This window comes from Lipophrys pholis (assembly GCF_963383615.2).
Source record: "Lipophrys pholis genome assembly, chromosome: 3".
Classification (NCBI taxonomy): Eukaryota; Metazoa; Chordata; class Actinopteri; order Blenniiformes; family Blenniidae; genus Lipophrys; species Lipophrys pholis.
Genome location: NC_137627.1, coordinates 31,178,078 through 31,192,957, shown reverse-complemented (window position 1 = coordinate 31,192,957; position 14,880 = coordinate 31,178,078). Strand labels below are relative to the sequence as shown.

Sequence of the window (14,880 nt, the reverse complement as noted above, 5' to 3'; positions counted from 1 at the left end):
AGCATCAATCCAACACGGGTAAATACAGTGAGTGGCTTAATGCATTTTTCCTCTCCGGGGAATCTGCAGCCCAAAATGGCATCTGGAGGGTAAATAAATAAATATTTTGTTGGGAGGAGGAATGGATTGCATTCTGTTGAATAGAGAGAAACCTTTCTCTTTTCCGCCGTCCACAAAGACAGACTTGTGTTTCCTTTAAGAGAAGGCTTTTCAGCGTAAACAGCAACGGACATGGCTGCAGAGGAAAGTCTGGGGTCGGGAGACATTAAAAGTAGCCATGAAGCTAAGGTCAAATGAGGAGAAGGAGGAGGTGTCTGTTGTAGTTGACATCAAAATGCAAGACTTTCAAGTCAGCGTGTGCACTTAGGAAGGGCTCTTTCGAGATGGCCTTCAAATGAACTTCAGCTAAAAGAAGCGCCGTCCACGCTACACAATGACGACACACTCCTTCGAAAAGACAGTGTGAGTGCCATTACTGCGCCAGGTCACGTCAAGCTAGAAATCTGCCGCCCGTACGGGAACGACAGGAAGGACAAACAAAGCAACTTATCACTTGGCTCAAAGAAGATGTGATATACAAGACTAATCAGGTGAAATTTCACTTGGTCACTCTTTCACCTCGTAACATCACACCATTTGATTAATCTCTCCAGGCACATAATCCAGCGTGCTACCCACGGAGCACAGCGGTTCTCACCCCATCCTGCACAGCAGCAGCTGGATAAGCTTCGATAGGACGAAGGGGCAAAGTAGCCCACACTACACATCCAGCACTCGACATCGTGACCTTGACTGTAGAGCAGGCTGACAGACGGTCTTTCTATCTCTTCACACTGTTGGGGGGGAAAAAAAGAAAGAAAAAAAAAAGCTCTTCCCAATTACAGGCGCCAGGCACATTGTCTTGTTAACTTTGGCTCTGACTGTACATTTGGGCAGCTCAGAGATCAAGCGCTCACTGGAGTTTAAATTGACAGAGCTACCTTTTCTGCTGTCACAGCCTCCTGTGTTACGCTGTCACTGGCGGGTGATGGAGGAGCAAAATAAGCTGTCTGAGACATCTATGCAGATAGTGACGGCATCAAAGTCAGTGTACCCTGGTAGCCTTCGTAGGAGGTCTGACTCCTGTTAAGCAATCGAGTATAGACACCACAAGGTAGAGGAAACTCATGGAGGAAGTGTACCCTTGCCTTCATAATTTAGTCTTCCTGCCATATCATGTTGATGACTGCTGGGCACATAAACAAATCCTTAAGTTGTGTCTGAGGCAGAACCATGATGCGACGTGCAGAGTCTACACCTTCTGATTCACCAGAAACAAATAAAATGCATATGCTCGGATTCATTTAGGGTAATCCTCAAGCAAACGCACATGAAAGTGAACAAAAAACATACAGTTTCTGTCACTATTAACTTAGTATGCAAAGCAAAACTCAGCCTTGATTAAATTGATTTACCACACAGAATAGTTTTGAAAATGCCAGGGACTGCAACTCTTCTGGATTATCTGTGAACTTAAAAGTGGAAATAGGTGCAGCCTGGTGACCGACAAGACAGCAGCTGCATTTGATCCAAACACTGCAAGATTACTAATGAGGTATTGACCTATAAATGGCTCTTCAGAAATGAGAGCTACCAACATTGACCTTTAAAAAAATGGAGTAAATATAAAGAGAGTTTCCCAAAGCTCACCACTGCTCAGGTGCCAGAGGTCACTACCAAGACTCCATTAGAGACGTTTAAGTAAAACATTCTCCTGGAATAAAATGCCACAATCGGCCGTTTGGCCAAACGATCTTGTGGAACAGGTGTGGAATAAATGAATGCTTAAACCAAAGGCAAGCCGAGCTTGATGCAAGTGCAGCTGACAGACGGGAAGAGCAAGAAGCGACCCAACTCTACAGACCACGGCTCTGAAATACGCCTGAGTGTTAATTGGAAACACAGCACAACTGCTTCCTCACTGAGGCGTGTCATTGGAAAGGAAATATATAAAAAATATACAAAGGCACTCATAAGGATAAAAGAACACAGCTCAGTATGATGGCGGCAGGCGGAGGAGATGATGCTAAATACACATCTGACTGAGGCAACACAGTAATGTTAATTCAGACAAATAGCCCTCTGTTGAAAAAAATGCCCTTCTAGCAAAAACAAATGTGCAATTTGTAGAACTTGGGAAACTTTGTTTTACCCTTGGGACTGACAATAATTTAAAAAAGTTTCACAAGAATGCAGAGATAATATAACTTTAATTTCCAGTCAACTCTTGGTGTCAGAAGAAATCCATCCTATCATTTATTTACTGCTTTGTTTACGTTAGGGTTGAAGATCTGTGCACAGAAATAGTTGCAATCAGAAGGACACATACACCTACAGGCAGAATAGAATAGAATAGAATAGAATAGAATAGAATAGAAATACTTTATTGATCCCAGAGGGAAATTATTAAAGCCAATGGATGTGGTTGCCATGCAAAGCATTCAATTCATCCAATGGGAGCAGTTTGAGGTTCAGTGTCTCGCTCAATGACACTTTGACATGTGGACAAGGGGAAATGGGGAAATGAACTTGCAACCAAGTCACAGCTGTCCCCAACTACTATACAGTACCAGTGTGGAGCCACCCAGAGTAAACCCATATGGAAGAAAAACAACAAATTATCAGTTTCATTCATTCATTCATGAGATAGATAGACAGATAGATAGACAGATAGATAGATAGATAGATAGATAGATAGATAGATAGATAGATAGATAGATAGATAGATAGATAGATAGATAGATAGATAGATAGATAGATAGATAGATAGATAGATAGATAGATAGATAGATAGATAGATAGATAGATAGATAGATAGATAGATATTATTTTTGTTTACAGGTAATACTATGTTGTGATTCGGTGTCTCACGCTGCAGCTGTGGTGCCCCTACAACTGTCCAACACCCTACCCCCATTCCCTGACCTCCATATCCCTGTTGGTCAGTCCACAGCAAATCCGAAAAGCCTCACAGCATCTCCATGGCGACGGGCCTCAGTCGAGCAGATGGCCTCAGTGTGCCGTGCGGCAATTAAAGAGGGAGCGACGAGCGGGGAGAAGAAAGTGGGTCAGGATCAGGGGGGAAACAGGGCCGGCAACGTGAAGCTGCCTCTGCCTCGGGACTGCGCACAGACGTATGCATTTGCGCAGTCAGCAGCACACACACACACACACACACACACACACACACACACACACACACACACACACACACACACACACACACACACACACACACACACACACACACACACACACACACACACACACACACACACTACTCACACAGATGCACATTCATGCCTCAGTTCACCCCTTCCTGGCTTTTCCCAGCAAAAACAAATACTCACCCCACGCCAGTCACAAAGCATGAGCAGTGTGAGAATGAAAAGGGGGGTTAAGGGAGTACGAGGGCATATGACAAATTCTGGTAGAGGAACTTCCTCCTGAATTTTCCTACCATCAAATCAATGGGATTAACCCTTTAATTCCCAAAGCACAGCATAAAACACTGCCCACATTTGGATTTCTTCTTCTGGAGTATCACCTCTCGCTCTGGCAAGAATTGCCTCTTTTTCTACAAACTGAACCAAAATTTCACAAACAGCAGGGATGAAACACACCCTTGGCAATGTGCGGGTAAATCCAATCAGTTTCATCTCCCGACGGCTTTCATCGTATTTTAAGCAGCCTTTTGAAATATGGACTTTTATTTCATCTCGACTTGGACCCACTTGTCAGAAAAAAAAAATATATTTAAAAAAATCTGATTGAGTTTCTCAATCACTCAAATTAAAGAAATCTTTAATTAAACTGATTTAGCAGACAATATGATCTTTAGCACACTACTGAGCCTTTAATTTAATTAAATGTTTGATATGTCTTAATTTTCTCATTTGTGCAGTGAGCATGTCTTTGAAGATAGCTTTACTAGAGAGTATCAGTTGATTTTGGGGGGTCCACTGGCTTCCCGCACTGAAACAAAAAAGACTTAATGAGCTGGAAAAAATTGAATGAACTTTTATTTGCTCAAGTCTTTTCTTCCACTGAGCAGCTCCAATGTGCCGAAACACAACCTCGGCCAAGATCACTTTTTCAAGGCAAACTAGGATCACCCTTGGAACGTAACCCTGCTCAGGAACAGCATGATCCACTGCAAACCCCCATACCCCGCAGGGTCTGCGTATAAATCTCAATTCACTAGTTCCCTTTTTCCTCTTTACATTTAGGCTGTTATTCTCCAATGTGGCTTTTTTTTGCCACATTGTAGGCAGGAAGGTACAGTCCTTAAGCCTATTCTGCAGAACAATTTTAAAACTCGGCAACCTGAAGGCTATGAGCAGCAGGCTGTGTAAGAGGGAAGGTATTTTGAGGGTTTTGTGGCGGTATTAAACAGCCTCTATATCAAGTTTCCCATTGCAACATTTGTTCCTCCTTAGCCCCTATTTTCAGTTCCATAATGCTGACAAAGTAGGTACAGAGTGCTGGGAACAATTGCAAGCCCCTGCATCAATCTGAAATAAATATTTACGATGTTTGTGCTCTGAACAGAGCTCAACGGCTAAAGTGGGGGAAGAAATTTGACTCAGATAGAGACGGGAAAAGGCACTGCTCACTTTCACTCCTCGTCGGTGAGACTATAAACTATGTGGGTGCTGGGTCAGTGAGTGGGAGTTCTTATGGACACTTATATCTGCATAGCTTATCATCATATAAATGTTATAACTGCTATGGTGGACATGTGGGCGGGAGAATGGTGGAACCCTCGAACCCACCCCGACCCTCTGTCTCCCTGGCCCGACGTGACATTTGGCATCTTCGCGGCTCGGCTGACAATTGCTGTGAACTGCAAAATGGCTCAGTGTGATTCCTCTACTGGTATCAAAGCCTTTTCCAGATTCCTGACTGGTTAATTCTGCTTGCAACCCCATAGCCAAGCAAGGCGTGTGCTGCCAGAGTGGAAGCTCCCATGTGGAAACCCCTGGCAAAGTTATTGAGCTGGAAGCAGCAAAGTGTGGAAGAGGGAGAGAAGAGACGGGCGGGGGGTATGCCAGCCTTTTTATATGCAGCTACTCTGCATTAGAAATGATTACCTTCAGGGTAAATAGTAAAAAAGTAACCCAGACAAAATGTCAATGCCGACTGGTAGTCAAATCGAGGTCGACGGTGACCTAAATCTTTCTCTAACCTCATGCAAGAGTAATTTTGTCTGTTTTTAAAACTGAAAAATACCTAAGAATAAATCAAAGCCTGGTTGTCATGCATGACTTTTAAACTGATTTTCATTTGAAGAGAATGTTTAGCTCAGTGGTGGTGTAGAAGTTAGCACATTGAGACTACCTTCTGTATTCTGGGCCCTGTAGTTTGCATGGTCTACTTGTGCATGTAGGGTTTTTTCAGAAGTACTTTGGTTTCCTCCCACAGTCCAAAATGATGCATTCGAGGTTAATGTGAAGATTTGAATGAGAGTGTGATTGTCTGTCTCTCTGTGTTTGTTCCGTGGTCGTCTGGTGACTTGTCCAGGACTTAAACCACCTTTACCCAGTCAGCTGCAATGGGTCTCAACACTCTCCCAAACCTGAATTGGATAAAGCAGTATAAAAGAAAGGAATGGATTTGGTAAAACTAAAAATGTTATCATCAAACTTGATTTGGTATATGTATCAAAGACAGGCCACTGACCCATCGCAGAGCTGAACCATAAGGAGGGTTGGATGGCCTCAGAGACCCAACTGATGATGATTAGTCAGATGCAAAAGCAGATTATTATCTGGGACACCTCCTTTCAAGGCCATCTATAATGCACTACAAAAACCCGGTCTGTATTTTCTGAAGTGGAGACGATGAATGTGGCGAAGGGTGTGAGTCCATCTTGTACCAATGACTCCCTCTGATCAATGCTAATATACTGTAAGTCATCTTGCAAGGGAAAAACAAACAATTTCAGTTCCTGCCGTGTTAATTTATTCTGAAGGCATATGTGTTGAATTTTGACCTCGTGTACTGCATGCGGAGGATAAAATATAATTCAAGCACAACACGGCACGCAGAGGTACATGCAGTCTCGAGAGAAGAGTTTAAACAGGTCAGCTGCTGATGCAGACTCAGTCTGTTACTGTTTCAGATAAGGGGATAAACAGAGCCCTTTCCTCGTTCTGAGGTGGGATTAGCAGTTTGATTACTCACCTTCCCACCAACTTCTTTTTCACAGCCGTTCCGATACAACTACATATCCTGCAATCACAGCTGCAAACAGAGAGGACATACAGGAAGGAGGCGGATGCCATTTGGCACACCTGGCTTCCTGAAAACAATGCAACACCGGAATGAAATTCAGCCAGGCTTTAAAGTGGGGAATCAATAGCAGACTACATTAGTTGCTTTGGCAAAAACCCTGCAAACAAAACAGAAGGATCAATGTCAAACTGCAGGCCATCTCCGTGTTTATCTTCATTTCTCCCACTGAAAAGATGATTCGCGGGCACTAAAAGTGTGCAATAAAAAGAGTTTTTACAACGTGTGGAGCTTGACCTCAATCTCACTCACAATGACAGGCCAGAGGAAAGCGAGTGTCAGCTGTGACGTGGGTAAGGAAATAAAAGAGTCTGTTCACATGTAAGCACCTGAAATCCTTTCATTCTCTGCTATGACCGACTTTGCGGGTAATTGCTTGATTCGAAACACAGAGAAATACGAGCTGACCTGTTATCAGTCATATTTTGATAGTCTGTCTACACAGGACAAGGGCACTAAGGAGCTTTGCACCAAGCTGCGGCACACTGGGAGCTTAGCTATATGTCTGGGAGAATAAATAAACCTGTTTGTATTTTCTGAGCACCCCCACCTGATTTCCACCAACCCACCCACCCTCATACCACCACAACTGTTGCTGCCCCCCCCCCCCCCCCCCCCCCCTTTACCCAGTCCCATTTACCACCACGCTGTTGCTTTGAAGCACAGTCAGCTGCCAGAGAGATATCAGTCTGGAATATTAAATGAGCGAACACCATCACTCATGAAAAAGGGAAACATTTCATGAAACAAACCCCCTTTTGTGACAAGTGTTAACCAAGCTGACTCTCAGCACGCACCGTTCTCAAAGGCACAGAGGGTGGGGTGGGGGGTTGGGGTGGGGGTAGGGGGGGATAAAGATAGAGTGAAAGAGGAGGTGCACCAAAGTTGGGAGAAACTAGAAAGAGGAAGAAAGAGGAGGAATGTAAAGCTTTGGCAGGAGGTGATCTCTAAGCCTTCGTGAAATCCCAAGTGGTGTGTCACAATGACGAAAATGTTGATTCCACCTTTTTTTGCAATATTCCATTTTAGCGTGACCCCCGGGGGTATTTATCAGTGGATGGTAAGCACTGGGGTGAGCTAGAAGGGTTGTAACGGGATTGACAAACATGACATTTCATGGTATAGTGGATATTCATAGTCAGGAGTCCATCATCATTGAATGTATTTAAGTCAACTAAAGATTCCTTGTCCCATAAAAAAAAATAAAAAATAGTATTCATATACGTTGGGGAAAAAGGTTCTGCACAGTATGGATTTCCTCTGGGTGCAATGCTTTCACTAACATATGCTTGTTAGGGTAATCTGTGGCTCAAGATTAACTGTAGCTGTGTGTGTGTGTGTGTGTGTGTGTGTGTGTGTGTGTGTGTGTGTGTGTGTGTGTGTGTGTGTGTGTGTGTGTGTGTGTGTGTGTGTGTGTGTGTGTGGGTGTGTGTGTGGTTTTCCATTGGTGTTGGCTTGTGATGGAGTTGCGACCTGTCCAAGGTGTTTTTGGCCTTATGCCCAGAGTTGGCTGGTGTTGGCCCCAGCACAACCCTAACTTGGATGACGACAGCATCGCAAATGAATAGATGGATGGACCAGAAAGCAAAGAAATCAAATTACTGAAAAAAAAATCTATCACTAATGTGGATCCATTGCCGTGTTTTGAGCTACTATTAAAAGTTGTATCACACTTAAAACTTACAGGTGATATAGTGATCCAAAAGACACATCTGAATGATGTTCTCTGGAAGGAGCTAGCATTGAATACTTAGTCACAGCCAATTAGAGGTAATACTTGTATAACGTGTCAGTTTACCGATGCATCGGCTTGGCCCAAGATGTTATGAGGCATCGCTGCGGGCCAAGTCTTGTCAACAGTCTGCACAAGTCAGCATAAAACTCAACTGAGTCAAACAGAAAAAAAACATGGCAACAACATCTACTGGCCTATCAAGTTTAGAAAGTAGAGCACAGCTAGTTCACAAAGTGGAATTGAGAGCGCAAAACATGTTAGAGAATATGCAAAAGTAGGACAGAGAGGTGATTTAACACAACAATCAACAGTACAGAAATAAGAAGTCAACTTCGACTCGGTGCAAAAATCGGTGCCAGGTCCGGACATGATGCAGAATCCACTTTATCATCAAACGTAGCAGGTAGTTGTGTCACGGGTTTCCACAATCTCTCAAGTTTAATGGAGGCACATAAGTCCAGCTGCTGGTTGTAAATTGACTTGTGTGGGCAGAAACACCCTGGGAGGTGGGAGCACGTACTGATTGAGCCTGCTTTATTTTAGAGGCACACAGCCTTTGTGGGAAGACCACGAATGATCCAGTTACTCCATCCCCCCTGATCAGCCTCCAACAAAATGCCCTAGTTGTTAAACCCCGACTAAATGATCGAAGAATGGCATTTCCATATGGCTTCTTCTTTGAGACCAGTCAAGCAGAAAATACAAGATGACTGCATAAAACACATTAAAATGACGCAAGAGAAGCCTGCATTCCCACCACAAGATAGCTCCAAGAGACAGAAAATTAGGACATAAATAAAATGTGCTTTTTAACTGAAATGTCTGATTACAGGTTGTAAATATAGTAAGTGAGCTCGAAGGGAGAAGTAATGCAGAGAAAAACTTGAGAGCCGTTGGCAAGAAAAAATGGTGTCACACAAAAACAGTGCAGACTGTCAGAATCCCTCCAACATGTGAGATTATTTACTTTTTTCTTCTCAGACGATTTACATCCACTCAAGTACTATAATAAGCCTATCCAAAGATGCTGGAGCAGCGATTTGACAAATAGGGAGGAAAATAGGCAACAAGTGAAGTCAGTCAATTCCATTCCCATTCTCAAGAGCAGAATAGGAATTTAACCATTTAATCCCTTGACAAGTAGAGGCTAAATAGAAAGAAAGCGCCTTGACAGATTAATGCAGAATCAGAAAAGCTCAAGCCTAGATTTGATCCCTTTTATTGATTTCCGTTTCTTTACTTTGCTGATACTGTGATTTGAGTGGAAACAGAGAAGAATTTCAACGATTTGAAGCCTAAAATTTGTGGCTGCAGCTTGCTGATAAATGTGTTTCCCATCTGTCAATATGTCCACTGCCTGGTGTGAAAACAGCAAAGAAGCAGTAGAAGACACCTGACATATAACACAATAATAGCCAAACGGAAACACGGCATACGATACCCAACTGCATGTTCTGACAAAACGAGCCATGCCATAACCTCAGAGAACTGGTGTCTGGGACAAATATTACTTGCGATATTTGACTAAACTTCCCCATCCTCGAAAACAGCTTCATCCAGTGACAGGGAGCCATTTCATCATCATCGAGACTCAAGCCAAAAGCTGCAAGCTCTTCACTCAAGGCCTCAAAACATTCTCTCATTCTCTATCATGACTAAAGTCCCCAATATAAATAGCACACTCCAAATAATCAGAGAGGTGAGCCTGATTCAACATCCATTCCGTCCTTAATACTATTTGTGGAGTCTTCTGCATGCAGGAAACACTCGATTCTGTCAAAATGTCTCCATTATTTAGGTTCAGTGATCATCACCATGTTTTATTCATCAATTTTGTGTTATGCAGTCTTTATTCTGAGACTTGAAAAGAAAAGGGATATGTGGCTGTTGGATCAACTGATGGAACACATTCAAAACAAAGTGGAAACAAAAACAAAGGACAAATCACTTGTTTGAGAACAGGTCATGAAATTAATGAAGGGCCACTCCATTTCCTCGCCTCACAGCCGACACAAAAATGAATGTACCCCTTCCAGAAACCTTTCATGCAGCGTTTGGAGAAGGATTTGCTAAAGAGCTGACAGCAGAACCACAATGAGCTAAATGCTGAGCGAGATGAAGTTTGAGTGCCCAAGTGCCTCCATTTAGTTCCTACGGCAAAAGCAAAGCTTAATCTCCTGTCAGCTCCCCTCAAGCTAGTCTCCCAGGACTCGGGAGCGCTCTCTCCCATCCTTCACCTCAGCAGGGACCAAAGGGAGACTCCCCAAAGGAACGCAGATCAAAGTCATTTGCATTCGCACTCGAACCATCAAGGCCCAACAATCCCACTGTGACACTCTCCATTTCATTATATCACAACTGTCATCCCAATGAAATGCAAAATGCCACCGAGCGGCAATTACACTTTTCTTCAAAGTCGAAGTGCTAATTACAGTGTACCAAAGGCCAGCAGTGTTCCTTCTCCAACATATCAGAGGAAACATTTCACAGCCTGTTTCACTGCCCGGCGTCACACATCTGTTTCAGAACGATTCGTGAACATGCCAGCAATTGTCTTCTGAACCGCCGGCTCCTCAATCAATCAATCACTCACTCAGCCAGTCCAGCTGAGGAGCACGGCATTTCCATCACAAAAGTCAAGTCTGGAGGCTCCAACCGAGGCCCTGTTTACACGACAACGTTTCACGTGACAACACCTAATCCGCTAAATAAAAGGAGTGCTAAGTATGCTGGGCCACTGGAGGGCGCTGTTGCTTGATTTTGTTATGTAACTACACAGACGTGTGTGCAGAGAACAACACACTATAAACTAGAAGAAAATGGAGAGAACCCGACATCCGCACAGACTGATGACGCATCGGATGCTATCAGGGGTGAGTCCACTACGCGGCCGCCATGTTTGTTTACAACTTAATGAGCAGGAGGGAGGGGGAGAGTTGTGCATGCGCAGTAACAGGCTCTGTAGCCTTCGGGCAGTGTCTGCAGGAGGGATTTGCGCCGTGAAAGAATCTTTCCACCTTGGGAGCCGGATTAAAAACTCAAAATGAGGCTTTGTTGACAAGTTTCCACATAGACATCAAGTAAGTGTACATTAAACATTTAATACAACCAACAGGTCAAAAAAAACACTCACAAAATAAGGAAGCAGTGTTGTGAGGTTACAAAATGTAAAAGAAGCTCATAAGAGTGACTATATGTAATGGCTGTCAGGACTGAACCACTGGGGCTTGCAGCCGAGTGATTTCTAGCTTCCACGCTGCCAAGTTACTACAAAGATTACAATTCACAACCGCACAATTTCCAAGCCTGAATAATAGCACATTCAGAGTCAATGTTCGTCCACCATTCAGTTTATTTCCCAAACGTTCAATCCAACTAAGATGAGGAATTAGAGCCGGAAAATCTTCATATCCCACCGCTCATAGTGATATCTATATGGGCTTGTACAGCTCCGGGACCTGAGGATGGAGCCAAGCCATAAACAACCACCTGGTTGCTAACTCAATTCACACCCAATTAAATACCAGTCTGGAATACAGGAGAGACCCAGTGCTAATATAAGAACGCAGGAGCAGAGCTGGTGTTTTCATACACACATCCATTATTCCTAATGTTCCTTTTATTTGATAATCTATTCAGTGAGCAGCTTGGAATATTCCTCCATTTATGAATTTGGCACTGTTGTGTATTCCACAAATGGTTATTACCATGACAAACACAAATGGTTTTCCCCTGTGGATAGCTGCAAGAGGCTTCACCTCTCCTTGCATTTGTTAGGGCATCTCCCACTTGTTTCTGCCTCGGTAATGAGGGAAGAGTCTGGAACATGTTGTATATCAATTGGGCCATCAAAGACAGGAGGGGGCATTTATGGCAATGCACTTTAACCTCGGGGTGAAAGACCAAATTCTTTGTTTTTGCATGTCAAAAGAAAAGAATCCCAACAACTGCTTCAATAAAAAAAGACCTTCTTTTTGAAAGATGCTTGAACACTTTGGTTTTAAATAATTTACCCCACTAAAAGAAGTCAGGGCAAAGCTGATTTGAACAATGTCTCATCACACTTTCAAAACAGCTCCTGCTTAATCAAAGTGAGATGTTTCCATGATGCCTTAAGAGCAATTTTTTGAGACATTTCCCACTCCCTTGATTGAACAGCTTCAAAAGACTTCCACTGTGGATCCCAAGGGAACCAGTTAATCCTGATCTTCTCCACAAGCAAAGGGATCATCTCAATATAAATCAGACAGGGCTTTTGATCAAAGTATTCAATCAGGCTCAAACACATGACGCCAGGAGGAGCCCCCACTGCGAGCAAGGTCAACATATTGGTTGTTCTCAAGCTCAGAGAAAGATAGAAAGATAGAAATAAGAAGTGCCAAATATATTTTCCTTGAAAAGACTCTGGAGTCATAAAACTCAAAAGGGATCACTAAAACATTCACAACACGCCACGTAAACATTTACAAGCTGCAGGCTGTCAGAGAAAATGAGGACATTGAAACATCCTCTGACATTTCTTGATTTTTCTTGACCCGCTTGCATTTGGAGCATACTTTTACATGATATAAACAAAACAGCAAGCACCAGTCTAAACCTTCAAATCCCTCCTCAAAGAGAAGTATGGCGTCATGGTGTTTATGCTGTTGGCCTATTTTGTTTTCCAATTAGAAGATTGTCAATATAACCCCCAATAATGACATTGCTTTCAATAAGTGTCAAACACGCTTATTAGGCATGTGTTTGAATGATTAGGCCCACTTTGGAAAGCTTTAATGTTAGGACAATCGATGACAAAGTATATGCTCCATTTATCCATCAATCAATCACCAGCACAGCCCTAAAAGCCCTCACCCATCCAAAAAGCTCAGGCTTCAATGTGACACCAGCATGACCCCAGTCACAAATGTTATCACTATTATTTAGAAATAAAAATCAGGACTTAAACACCAAAAAAAGGAATTCAAAGGTAGAGGAGATGGGAAAAGGCTACAGTAATGAGTGTAATTGTTTATTAATCTGTCATTCATCACGACAAAGAAGCTGAGGATGGCATGTTTTAATTATCATTCCAGAGCTCTCTCGTCTTTGAGTTCCCTTCGCCGTGAAATATTGGAAAACTTGCAGCCTGCTGCTGGCCTACATGGCTCGTACACATCGCCATCTGCCTGCTGCCTGGGTAAGTTCATTACTCAGCTGCCCAATAAGTATTCTGCAGCCGTTTTTGAACAGGATTGAAATTAAAGATAGACAAACATTTTCCAATTCCCCCTCTCAGTCATTTGCACGTCACATTTTGCCAGACACCCCATGCAATCACACATTAATGCATTTAATGAAGTCTCACAACATCCACACAGAAGGAGAGAGGTCATGATCAATTAAGGCTGATTTCTGTCGGCTTACCTTGAATGTGCAGCGCCATCAGGAGCGCCCATATCCCCACACACATCGCCATGGCACCGCAACTATCCGGATCTTGTCTGATATAGAAAAAATTAAATAAAAACCTGAGAGTGGACGGACAGGGGAGGGGGGAAGGCTCACTCGAGACGACAAAGACCACGCATGCAACTTCTGCAAAATCCCACTTCCACCCAAACTAGTCAGCCTCCCTCAGTGAGCAGCGGGGGACTTCGTGGAAGATCGGCGGTGCGCGCCTCCGTGCCAAAGCATCAATTTCACGTCCGCGTCTGATTCCGTCCGTTTGCGCAGAGTTTTGCACTGGAAGACAACCGGGCTGGGTCCCCGAGATCAGATCCGAGCGGCGGCAGATTTGCAGTGGAGGTGAGATCAAGCTTTTCAGGAAGGAGGGCTTTTGCTCATGAAAGGAGGTCTTTCAGTTGAAACCATCCAGTCTTTGTCGCTCCATCCACCGCAGCGGCTGCTCCAACTCTCTCTCCCCTCCTCTCTCTCTCTCTTTCTCTCTCTCCCAGTGTTGTGGATCAGAGGTAAAGTGGGCGGGAGGTCCTCGATCGATGCTGCGCTGGGAACTTTCCAACACTTGGGAGAGTTCCTCCGCAGAAACGCTATCTTCCCTCCCCTCCTTTTCCGCTTGTGAAACTGACACAGCAGCTCGCAGATTAGGTGTGGGGACAGTCCCTGCGTTAGTTCCGTAAGTTCCCGGTTCTTCCTGCCTCTGCAGCCACGGAGGAATCCGGTGAAGTTGAAACTCTGGGGATAATGCCGAGATGCGCCCTCCTTGCTTATTTTCCCCCCACTCTTTGTTCTGTTTTGGATGAAACAATGAAGTATCTTTATCCCGCTATGCGCGCCGCCCTGCCGCCACGGTGTGCTGCTGCTGCTGCTGCTGCTGCTGCCGCTGCTGACTATCGCTGACGCTTTGGGAGAGATCGGGATCGGGTGACGTTGTTTCAGGGAGGAGCCTGGATTGTCCTGCAGAAAGCAAATGTGTGCAGCGCTTGGAAACAGTTCGGCAACCCTGCAACTACCGCGCATACAGCAAAAGACCCCCCCAGCCCCCTTCGCCAAAAGCAAAACTTTTGAATGCACGTTTAATGATCTTCAAATACTGGCTAGTGAGTCAAAGTGGGAAAAAACTGGGCGAAATGTACCGTTTGCAGGTTTGTCTATCTCACTGTTCTCTTCAGAGCAGAGGGGGGAAATGTAACATGGTTCCAGGGCCACGAACAGCCCAATTTGAAAATAGCCAGTAACACGATGGAATATTTTGACATTTTATTACATATATGTCTACCCGAAAAAGCTTTTTTGGCCATTATTGACCCCCTCCTCTTACATAACTGTTCCAAAAACAACCCCCTGAATGAGTGGCCTATATTTTACTTTTA

General features: G+C 43.9%; 1 protein-coding gene across 4 annotated transcripts in view; it reads right to left on the bottom strand.

Moving 5' to 3' along the window:
* Positions 1-14,466, bottom strand: part of nectin1b (nectin cell adhesion molecule 1b) — a gene marked incomplete at its 3' end in the record, with an annotated part of 205,502 nt that extends 191,036 nt beyond the window's left edge. The window contains exon 1 of one of the 4 annotated variants that reach the window (XM_080459823.1): positions 13,475-14,466. In XM_080459823.1, coding sequence (XP_080315949.1) covers positions 13,475-13,526 — 52 coding nt within the window. In that variant the 5' untranslated portion in view covers positions 13,527-14,466. The remainder of the gene's footprint in view (positions 1-13,474) is intronic. The other 3 variants (XM_080459822.1, XM_080459821.1, XM_080459820.1) reach the window with 3 other exon arrangements.
* Between the last annotated feature and the right edge of the window lie 414 nt (positions 14,467-14,880).